General features: G+C 36.0%; 1 protein-coding gene across 4 annotated transcripts in view; it reads right to left on the reverse strand.

Annotated features, from left to right (window-relative positions):
• The window catches only part of LOC136037111 (early estrogen-induced gene 1 protein-like), an 84,792-nt gene that overhangs the window by 56,142 nt on the left and 16,174 nt on the right, over window positions 1-12,476 (reverse strand). For all 4 annotated transcript variants that reach the window (XM_065719580.1, XM_065719582.1, XM_065719581.1 and 1 more), the window contains one exon: window positions 9,218-9,494. In XM_065719580.1, the coding sequence (XP_065575652.1) occupies window positions 9,218-9,372 (155 nt within the window). In that variant the 5' untranslated portion in view covers window positions 9,373-9,494. The remainder of the gene's footprint in view (window positions 1-9,217; window positions 9,495-12,476) is intronic.

Below are 12,476 nucleotides of genomic sequence, written 5' to 3' on the forward strand. Positions count from 1 at the left end.
TTCTGTAGATTGTGATTTTCTATGAAGAATTTTGTGGCAATATCCTCGATTGTTTTCCTTCTTTATTGCATTATAACAGGACAACTACGTGCTGTGCGACTGAAGATGGGACCGCGATTGAACGGTTCAGTGCAATGTTAAGTGTACGCCAAGGATGTATCATAACCACTTTGCTGTTTGATATCCTTATGTACCACCAGACTATCAGCTTACAAAAGCCGTGCTCTTTTAAACAGCGATTTCGCTGATGAGACGCAGCACTCTCCCTGAAATCAAAATCTCATTTTTTTTTCGATAAAACGTCCTTTCCGTACCAATGTTCAAACTCGAATCCTGAGCGTTAGCTATGCAGCATTAAAAACAAACAAAGCGACTTGACAGCAACTCGTTATCGATAAAATTACAACAAATCTGTATCGTTATTGAGGTAATATGGTGCAGATGGGCCATTACCACCTCCTTCAATATGTACGGTGTCCCCCTCCCATCGGCACCAGAGAATGCAGACGATAGAAAACACCGTTCGATCGATGCTGCGCAGCATAGACTGTCTGTCAAGGATATTTGATCTACAGAACTCAAGAAATCATCGCTGAGAGGCACTATTGCTGTCTTATGTACCGGCCGGCATGGGGCGACCCAATTAAGCCTGGAAGTGATCAAAAATTTAAGAAACATCACTGTAGAAGGGGGCCGACGTCATAACCCATTCAATATACAGCCGAAGAAGGATACTGAAAGAAAACGAAAATGCGGAAGAGAAGCAAAAATACTTCAGAAGTACATGGAAGAAAGATGACATTCCGATTACGACTGAGAACAAGAGCTAATAGCCCATATGGCCCTTCTGACGAGGTCGGAAGAGCCAAGAGCAAAGAGCTCATATTGTATGAGCTCTAGCAAAATTCTAAGAATCATTAGATTGCTTTAAAAGGAAAATCAGAGGCTTAATGCCGTTCGGGATTTAAAATAAGAGCTCTGAGTAACGAGATCCTTCTAAATATCAAAATTCATTAAGATCCGATCATCCACTCGTAAGTTAAAAATACCTCATTTTTTTTTAATTTTTCTTCTCCCTTCAGCCCCTCAAACGATCGAATCGGGGAAAACGACTTTATCAAGTCAATTTGTGCACCTCCCTGACACGCTTACCAATTTTCATCGCCCTAGCACGTTCAGAAGCACCAAATTCGCCAAAGCACTGAACCCCACCCCCTAACTCCTCCAAAGAGAGCGGATCCAGTCCGGTTATGTCAATCACGTATCTACGACATTTATAAGCATTTTCCAAGATTTCCGGTTTCCCCCTCGAACTCCCCCCAATGTCACCGGATCTGGTCGGAATTTAAAATAAGAGCTCTGAGACATGAGTTCTTTCTAAATATCAAATTTCATTAAGATTAAGTCACCCGTTATTAAGTTAAAAATACTTCAATTTTTCCAAGTCAACAACCCCCAGCTCCCCCAAAGAGAACGGGATTACGCAACACCAGATAACTCATCATTCTTAAAATTCTCAGAAACATACCCAGAAATTCTCGGACACCAGGATGCAAATCCTTGGAATGATGTCAAAAAAGGTGTTAGAAACTCCAATAATGCATCGGAGATTGGGCTGCAATAGCATCTGTGTCTCAAAAGACCAGATGTGAGGGCTGTCACAGGATGTATTAAATTGTTTCACTGACAATATGAATAATTACGCAATACCGGACAAAGCATCGTTCTTGAAATCTTCTGAAATATATAAGGAAATTCTCGGCGTCACAACGTAATACTAAGTCCAAAAATTATATGTTCCAATACAATTCGAAGTCCCAAGAAAATTCTACGTCCCAAGAAAACTCTGGAAAACAGAGTAAGGGAAAACCTACGTGCTCATGACCATTATATGACAAAAATGACACATACCCGGTTGTAGTTGTTACAACTTTTGAAGATCGAAACAAATTTCATTGACCATCAAAAGAATATGTCTGTCCAGCAAGCATCTCAAATCACCGTGGAATGCATATTCTCGGAATGATGCGAAAAAACACTCCCGAAAACAAATATCCAATTGAGAAATTCATTGTGCAAGCGATGTAGTAACGCTTAACACAAGTTAGCCAGCGTCCTAGAAACAATATATTGCTTGCTTACGGTGTATCTTTAAGGATATAGATTCATCAATGACTTATTAGCTCAGTCGAGTAACGGGTCGTTCTTTTACCATAGTAAATAATGGGTATCACGTTCGATTCCTACACTTAACATAAATTTCATAAAATCAACGGAAAACTGTTAGAAGCTAGAAACGTTGCTGGAAAAGAAAACAATGTCACAACCTACATCTGTAATCAATAATAACGCCATCTATGCTTTTGGTTTCGTAGATGGTAGCATTGATTGAATCGCCGTTAAACCTTCTTTGTGTTCTCAAACCACAAAGGGATGATGGGACATGTGTGTCGTTAAAGTATCAGGATATGTGTCGTATGAGTATTAGGAAATGTGTGTCGTTAAAGTATCGGGATATGTGTGTCATAGGAGTATCGCCCTATGTGGGTCGTTAAACTCATGGATTGGATACTACTTGTATTAAGTTGAGTAGTTATACTACTGCTATGACTTACAACTATACCTAAGGGAATGAAGGTGAAATTTTAAGAGAATATTTCTGACAATTTCCATTGCACGGACGACAACCTGTCATCCTTATACAGGTTGTCAAAAGGGCATATCACCAATATCTTAGGAACAGTTTCGAGTATGAAATTAAAACGTACAACGCTTGTTGTGGGAGATGTTGAACAAACCAAAAAGCAGTATTTGCATCATAATACAGCTGCTTCTACTCTAACAACTGTTATTACTGCTACTACCACAACTGCTACTAAAGCTAAGACTATCACTATTAACTCTACTGCTACTGCTACTACCTTGACTACTGTTACTACTACTACTACTACTACTACTACTACTACTACTACTACTACTACTACTACTACTAAAGCTACAGGTATTAAGGCGGGAATTTTTGGCAATACTGTGACTGTATTGAAATAAATCAAAACAAACTATGTCAATATAGGTATTCAAGAGGACGTATCGGAAATACTTAAGGACCAGTTGACGGCATTAAGTAGAAATTTTCATCCTGTTTTTAAAGGGGATGTTGAAAAAAGGTGCTATGTGCATACTGCTACTAATGTTTCTACTGCTACTACAACTATTACTACTATACAAGCTAAGGGTATTAAGGTGAAGCTTTCAAGGAATATTTAGACGGATGCTGAACTAAATAAAAACGAACTATGATCAGGTAGACTGTCAATAGAGTGACAAAGCAATATCACAATAACGGCTTACATTATTAAGTTAGACCTTTCAGGGTTAGTTGCGGCGGATTTTGAACTAGCCAGAAGATAATATATGTATACTTTTGATAGTACTTCTTGAACAGCTCTATCAAGGCTAGTAATATCTTTGGTATTTTAAAGGAGCTAACTTGATTGGAAATTCAAGGTTCTAGTACCCTTTTTATGGGTAAAAAGTGACTGGAGGGCAATCAGCCCTCTTCTTTAGCTCATAATTCTTCAACCCTGAACATTATTGTAACTGTTTTTGTAAACCTGATTTATTTGTAAACCTGAACATTATTGTAACTGTATTTTAGGGCTATTGCGTAGGTCAGTCCCACCACAGTTATTCAATTTACCTATTATGTTTGAAAACTAAATGCTGTCTTAAGATTAAATCAAAAAGTACTGTGCATATGCTGATTGTCAATAAGACATTTCAGCAGTATCCCCAGAACGACTGAGTGTATTGCGTTCAAAAGCCTACTTCTATCACTACTTCTGCTCTTAAAATTTAACTAAATCAAAAGAGTGCGAGTTTAAAAAAAGAGAATCAGAAAAAAACACTGTAAAATGAACAACATATTTTGATTTAACTGCAACCAAAAAGGTACTATTTCAACAGTACTGTCTCATTTGCCTTTTTCTTGATAGACTGTCAGTAAATTATCGTGAGTTTTTTTTTGGATATGTAGTGGCTCTCAGTAAGCGGTTCACTGGTGACATCTACTCTGTGGCAATTATAAATTAGATGATATTATTGTTTATGTAGAGATAGTAAATTTATTTTATTTTACCACTTGTACTACTACTTTTACTACTTGTACTTTATAAAGGAATATATTTCTCGAATTTTAGTAGACTGTTAATCAATCAAATCTTTTTTTTTTTAAATTCAAAACCAAGTTTTTAGCTGTCGGTAATTTATATATTTTCTTATAGACAGGCTATTTGTTATAGTTTTTTCTCATAGCTTTTTTTTCGACAATCTGATAATTCAGAATCTATAACCTTTCTCCTAAGTCAAATTGTCGACAGAAACTCCTTTACTGAGGAGAATCTGACGCTACTAAAGCGCGCGTTTTCACAGTCAAGGAATTTAGATGTCGGATGTATTAACACAGTTTTCTTCAAGTTTTTCGCTTGCCATTGAGTGCATTTTCCTTTCCATTTTACGATTACCCACATTTCACTTGCATTTAAACGACTAGTTTACGATTTTGCGCCCTGAGAGCAAAATCTTCCAACTATTCGAAAACTCATTCCGAGAAAACGATTGAAAATTTTCAACGCTCCTTCTCGAAGGCTCCGCAGTCGTGCAATTTTGTCAACTTAGTTTTTTCTTCGGCTGTTACTGATAGCAAACAGAAGTAAGCACGATAGGATAGTTTTAGTCGAAGACAATTTCGCTCTCACGATAGGTGCTGACTTGTTGATTAAGATAAAACTTAATTTTATGGACGTAATAACAGAGGGTCGTGCTGAGTCTCCTCATGGTCCGTTCAAAAGAACGGAAAAACTGAGCAAAATGAAAGTGTTCAAATTTAATTTTCTCAAAGAATAAACTATTTTGCTCTCAGATTTCAGATTCCGCTATTAAAAAATACTACCCGTAGTATATCAAAATCCAGAAGTTAATAAATACCCGTAAGCGCAAACTATAGTTTCCATTGCAGTGCACAAATTTGGCATGAAGAACCTTCAAATTCGATAACCTGTCTCATATCATGAAAGATAAATCCATCACAAACATTCATTTTTCAAAAACCACCTCAAAAATTGCCAATAAACCTAACAGACTCTGGGTTCACTGACCAAAATAATCAAGCCAGTACCCAATCAATGAAGTGTTTGTTTTGGAATTGGCTTCTTACTGGGTGCAAAACCACAAGCTTCCCAAACGAAAATGTGAGAAATTAAAACTAAATTTCGCATATATTTAATTTTTAATACTAGATAAAAGAAAGTGAGGTAAAAAAAAAAACAACGGAAACCAGCATAATTTGACCATAACTATACCATGAAATTTTCCTTTTCTTCGTTCTAACCTTCAAAAGCATGCGAAGCATGAAAAGTATGTACTAACAGGTGGCCATCAAATGGCCGTATCCATAGTTTTTTTAAGGGGTTAAGAACTAGCCTAGTGCCACGAAGTCATTTCCAGTGCGTCAGAGGCATAACCGGAAACATAAGAGGCTGTCCCCACCATCCCAATTGTTACTAATTTTTCGGATTACTATTTTCCTGTGACTTCGCAGAAATAGTGTTAACTAATAAACTGAGGGTACTTGTTAATTATAAAGAACACACCCAAGGAGTGAGGTTAGGTTAATCCTAATGAAATATACCAAAACGTGATGAGAATACTTTAGATACTTTGATACTTTAGTGACAAAATTATGGAAACTACAACAGAAAATCATGGAAAGCAGGCCGCCCAGAACGCATTATATTAAATACCTAAACTAACATAATAACCTAACCAAAATACTTACTCTATATATTAAATATTTAATTAAAATATACCTAAAACGTAGTTATTCCACTGAAGCTAAGCTAGTTGCCTCCGAATTCAGATAGCTAAACCGGTCTTTCTGCAATGTTGCATATCAAAATTTTTAAGTGTGTTCTGGATAATTAACAAGCACCAAATTTTGTTAAATCGATTCCCAGAAACATTGCTTAGGCAGAACATGAAAAAATAGGAAATCCGAACAAAAAAAAAATTGATACAGCATGCAGGTCTTCAAAAACTGTATAAGATGCCATACAAAAATGTAAAACACAAAAGTCATCTGTAGTTTTTTCATTAATGAAGGAGTTAATTTTTATTTTTTGTTTTTGCACTAAAAATCCCTCAACAACTTTCTCCGGCAATACTCCGAATTCCTAGCAAATTTCCCTAGCAACTGCTAGCAACAATTTTTCGTTAGACTCTCAGAAAATGATTCTTGTTATCGAATACAGATTAGAATATTCCCCACGAATAAAATATTAAATATATGGAGAATATTCTATCTAGAGCCGGCATAAGGAAAAAAAAGGAGAGACTGAAAAAATTTCGGGGTCTGATATCGCCGTTAACCTGGAGTCATGCTAAATTTTTACATCCTGATGTTAGTTTTAAGAGTTTAGCCACCTGTTTCTTCTACTTTTGTATGGTCTAGAAAGACCATTTATAGTAATCTTGCCTTTATTTAGCTAAACTCTTGAAATTACGAAAATGGTCTCAGAATTTAAAACTTGGCCTGACACCAGGGCAAAATGACTCCTGGACTAAAACGGCAAAATCTTGTTTTATCTGTTTTCTTTTATATTTATATGATCTGGAACGTTCACGAGTTCTAAAACTAGTGTTATGACAGCATTTGTCAAATGAAAAATTAACATTGACAAATTTGGATTGTCTTAATTAAATTAAAAAACAATTTTTGGTTTCCGTCATAGATCCCTGTTTTCATTTTTTTTTTTAAGTTCCTATTTTTGTCATTATTGTTGTACGAGGAAAGATAACATAAGAAATTCTAAAGCTTTTATAATTTGCAGTTAGGCCCCAGTAAACATTCCATGGATGTCTGCCTCTAAGCACATGTTAAGCAATCGTAAGTATTATTTAAGGGATAATATACGAATGATAGACCTATTTATTGGGTTTATTATTGATTCTGGCAATCGCTTCCTGCTTTTGCAATTTTAACTTACGAGGACTATTCAATTTCTATAAACCTAGAACCTGGGGATACATAATAAGCTAGTAAAAGCATCGAATATGGTAGCAAGGACCCCATTGGACCAAAGTTTGGATAGACAGTGCTGATGTTAGTGCCCAAATGTGTATTCAGAAATCGTTATAGCGAAAGGGGCTGAATAAGCATTTTTCGGGGGAAGGCTACCTTCAATACAAACTTGTCAAGCAAAAAAAGTAAAATGAGTCACATTTCTACTGTCAAAAATGAAGAGACATTCCGAATTATCCAAGTACTACATCTTCTGTAACTTTTAGGATGTATTTTCGTAACGCTAGAGACCTTTAGGGTTATTCCCCTTTCCCCCAGATACGCTGCAGATCGTCTCAACAAAAGTTGTACTTTTCGCTTACAAAAGCAAACTCTTCGCAGCTTTCAAAAAGTCGTACTTTGAAAAAGTCATAAATGTCGGTAATTGAAAAACTAGGGGACTGTAAACTTTGAAAGTAGTGAAGTAGTGAATGGAAGTATCCCATTTCTCACAAAAAAAAAGTTTTCAGAGGCTTTTCTTCATTTTTCAAAAGCTAGGAGAAACATACAAACCACCAAATAGTGTCGACTTCTTAATAGGCAGCCACCATATACTAATACTGACATACTTCCAAAGCAGACCTGGGAGTTGTGTTGTTCCCAATAGGGCGTCTGACTTTTTCAAAGGGGTGCTGTGGACTTATAATAAGCAGTGGTACACATAGCCGATTCAAAAACTGTGCATAAATTTCTTTTGCAATGTGTTCTTTAATGTGTTGCTATTTATGAATAGGGATTAAAAGATCTTCAGTTTTGTCTCATTTTCAGTTTTCTAATAATTAGAAAATTATTTATCATGTAATTCGTCAATAAAAAATCTTGTAATCTTGTCTTGTCCTGATTTCAAGTAATTTGAGTTCAAAATATCCAATTGACCACTGCCAGCCAGAAAATGGGGTGCTTAAATTCAGATAAAGTTTGGCAATGCATAAATTACAAGATCCAATCGCAAAGTTCTAGGTGAGGAGCTTTTTGTTATCTTGGAGAATAGTGGAATTAGGTGAATAAAAACTTCAGTAGTGGATCTAGAGTTTACATTACGCTCCAAGAATGTCTTTTGCCGCATCTATGTATGCCTCTTCCATCTCCGAAAGGCACTGACCTTTGTTGAACTTTGATAAACTTGTGAAATAAACGTGAAGCTTCCAGAAATATGCTCAAGTTTATGTATGTGCATCATGGCATTTAAAATTCAGATTTATAAGGTTCTAAAGCATTGGAAAAATACATCTTAAATTCAAAAAAAAAATGCTTATACGGTATGGCTTAAAATTCTATAAGTCATCAGAATTGTGTTTTCGAAACCTAGAGTCGATATTCCTAGATTCCAGGATATTAAAATCTCTATCTAGAATTTTACCAACCTATTAATGTATTGTACGAGGCCAGGATACTCTGATCCCCCAAAAAAAATTTTCTGTCGCCCTCATTCCTTGCTTTTTTCTGTTTTTCACTCTTTTTAAAATAAATTTGTCAACTTGGTCCTTTATTGGCACCCTTGGCACATTGCCCCCCCCAAGATTTTGCTCTAAATCTGTCCCTAATTTCATGTCAATAGTGGAAAATTAACTTGGGTGGCACCCACACGGGATAAAAAAAAGAAGCCAAAAAATTCTGTTTCTATTGATTCTTGACATGATATTGGCCACAAGACGGTTCTACTTCGATTTCCTAAGCCTCCTTTAAATGTTTTAAAATGCAAAGAAGAAAAAAACAGAAATTATTTTTCAATAATATACAGTATTTTAATCCCCTTACCGCCTCCAAAACGAGGTAGATGCCTTACAAGATGGAGTTACGACTATGCATTTCATCTGCTTCAGCTTTTGTCATGACCGTCGTGCTCATCCCTTTTCCCCTTACAGGCTAATAATAGAAAAACATTGTAAGATGTGTATGCTTACTTGAAAAATATTCAAGCCCCTTTACATGACCGCGTGGGCTCTAACCATATGGTTCTAAAATGCTATCATAGCTTTCATTCTCCCCAAACGAGTATGAATTTTCTATGAATACCCCAATGCTATTATTTATTAATGTTAGCTCTTGACATTATATACAACTGGTCCAAACCTGCAGTTCGATGAAAAAACAACTGACCTTGTGGAAATTGCTTCAAAATTTCCTCCTTCCAACAGTCTGACCTTAGCAAACAAAACGGCATTTGTAAACGGAACAGCTGTCAACTCCTCTAGTTTCAGTTCCACTTGGAATTTATACTTTTTCTTTTTCAAAATAAACTCCATCGTACGCATCAGTCTTATATCACTTTTTATAAACACTCCTGGTCAGAGCGTTGAATCAACTAAACCATAATCAACACGATATCGGTCACTGCAATCAGTAATCGCGGTGTTCCTTTTCACTCTTTCCTCGCCTGAAAACAATTACAAAATAAATAATTAACTGTTTTTATGCTTATCAGGCACTAAATGATATAATCACCATGTGTTTTAACTGGACGTAGCCAACAAGGTGTAAAATAAGAAAAGCGTGCATCAAAAGAAATATAATTAGACACTCATGTTGCAATGGAGGCCCCACCACTACCCTTGTACAGCACCAATATTTGCAAAGAACATAGAAAAGTTTACCAGCTGTCTCATACTTAAATTAAAAAAAAAAAAGAAAAAGAAAGATTTTGGGCTAAAAATAATTCAGATTTTTATCTGATGTAATTGGTTAATTCGAAAATGTTTCTTTGGGACAAGAGAAAATAATTCGGTTTGACTTTCTTTACAATGCTGAAAGACAGCGCATTTTGCCCTCGTGAGCACAATACATTACTTTACGCAATATTTAAATGTGTTTCTGGTAAGATTAAAATTATGCACTCATTCTTAAAATTACTATATAATACAAAAATGGAATCGTCAAATTATACTTCGGACGAGACTGGTAACACAATCCTCATCAGAAAAGTACTGATGGCATTTTTACACAAAAGATCACCGTTCAAGCCGAACAACAAAATTTAAACGTTTTAATGTTGAATCGTTTTAACTCAATAGTCTCTAAGAAATAGAATGAGCTGTCGAATCGATAAGCAATCCTAAAATAAAAATACCTATCGCATTCTATCGGTTTGGAATATCGGTATCGTTGTTTCTATCAGCACGGTAACGCCTCGAATTATTCAGCTCTTTTCCGAAAAGGAAGGGAAGTTGCAATCCAATAGGACCGGACAATTAGCTTCGGCTCGGTGGGAAAATAATTTGTAGCTATATTTTAATTCAATATTTAGTTGGTATTTTGTTTAGATTAAAATAGGCTTGTTTAGGTTACGTATTTAATGTATGCTACGTTTTACCCTTCCCCCCTAATGTGGAAATATGTAGCCCAAATTAGTTTCTAAACTGTTATATTTTTATCTTACTTCGGGATATTCCATTATAATAAACCTAACTTCAATTCTCGCATGTGTTCTATATAACAAGGAAGTACCAAAACTGTTTTATTTAATTTCTGATCGTTATTCAAATAATTCCTAGAAATCCATGCTACACAAGATGGTGTATACGATTTTTGAAGGTGTTCAGCCTCGACATTTAAGAAAGAGTAACTACTCTTTCAGAAGAAATTTTCGAGGTTTCCAAAACCTAAGGAAAATGTTGGTATGTCTAAATTATTTTACTAATCATCTCACCCCACCCCCTTATAAACACCAAAATACTTTATACAAATAGGTGTGGAATAGAAGTAAGCAAAAAAAGTTGGAAAGTAAGCTGACAACTAGAAAAATATCACAGAAACAAAATATGCAAATATATTTTAGTGCTATGAGCTCCCTATATACATTACAAATAGTTTTATAATGTCTATCAAATAGTATAAAAAGTAAATAATACGAATAAATAAATATAATAATAAATAATCCTTCTTTGAAGATACAATTTGAGTGGTTCCAGAACCATATACCTAGACTTCTCCAACCCCTAAGTGGTAACCCTTTGTATTTTGTTCCAAAAATAGTGTTTGGAACATTTCACAATTCACAAAAAAAAACAAGAGCTAAGAGCTCATATGGCAGTTGTGACGAGGCAAGAAGAGCTAAGAGCCAAGAGCTCATATGGTATGAGCTCTAACAAAATTCTAAGAATCAATAGATTGATTTAAAAGGAAAATCAGAGGCTTAATGCCAGTCAGGATTTAAAATAAGAGCTCTGAGTCACGATGCCCTTCTAAATACCAAAATTCATTTAGATCCGATCACCCATTCATAAGTTATAAATACCTCATTTTTTCTAATTTTTCCTCTCCCTTTAACCCCCAAGATGGTCGAATCTGCGATAACAACTTTATCAAGTCAATTTGTGCAGCTCCCTGACACGCCTACCAATTTTCATCGTCCTAGCACGTCCAGAAGCACCAAACTCGTCAAATCACTGAATCCCTCCCCCCAACTCCCCCAAAAACACAAAGACAGTTCAAAGATCGATTATCTGATGATCGAATTACAATCTATTTTTTTATTTGATCATAATTGTGTAACAGTATTTATGCATTATACCGCCAACATTGAGTTTTTCTAATTATTATTTTTCTAATTTCTTTAATTAACCCTCCTCCTCCCCCAACTCTCCCAAAGAGAGCAGATCCGTTCCGGTTATGTCAATCCCGTATCTAGGACTTGTGCTTATTTTCCCCACCAAGTTTCATCCCAATCCCTCCACTCTAAGCATTTTCCAAGATTTTAGGTTCCGCCCCCCAAATTCCCCTTCACCGGATCCGGTCGGGATTTAAAATAAGAACTCTGAGACATGATTTCCTTCCAAACACCAAATTTCATTAAGATCCGATCACTCCTTCGTAAGTTAAAAATACCTCATTTTTCTAGTTTTTAGAATTAACCTCCTCCTCCCCCCAACTCCCCAAAAGAGAACGGATTCATTCCGGTTATGTCAATCACGTATCTAGGACTTATGATTATAATTCCCATCAAGTTTCATCCCGATCCCTCCACTCTAAGCATTTTCAAGATTTTAGCCCCCCCCCCCCAAATCCTCCCAATGTCACCGGATCCGGTGGGGATTTAAAATGAGAAATCTGAGACACGATATCCTTCTAAACATCAACCGATCATGCCTTGGTAAGTTAAAAATACCTCATTTTTTAATTTTTCAGAATTAACCCTCCTCCCCACAACTCCCCCAAAAAGAGAGAAGATCCGTTCCGGTTATGTCAAACATGTATCTAGGACTTCTACTTATTTTTCCCACCAAGCTTCATCCCGATCCCTCCACTCTATGCGTTTTCCAAGATTTTAGGTTCCCCCCTCCAACCCCTCCCCGATCCCGGGGAGGGGTTGGGTTTATTTTAAATCCCTACGTCGGGATTTAAAATAAAAGCTCTGAGACAC

Source organism: Artemia franciscana, chromosome 16 (assembly GCF_032884065.1).
Source record: "Artemia franciscana chromosome 16, ASM3288406v1, whole genome shotgun sequence".
NCBI classification, from domain to species: Eukaryota; Metazoa; Arthropoda; class Branchiopoda; order Anostraca; family Artemiidae; genus Artemia; species Artemia franciscana.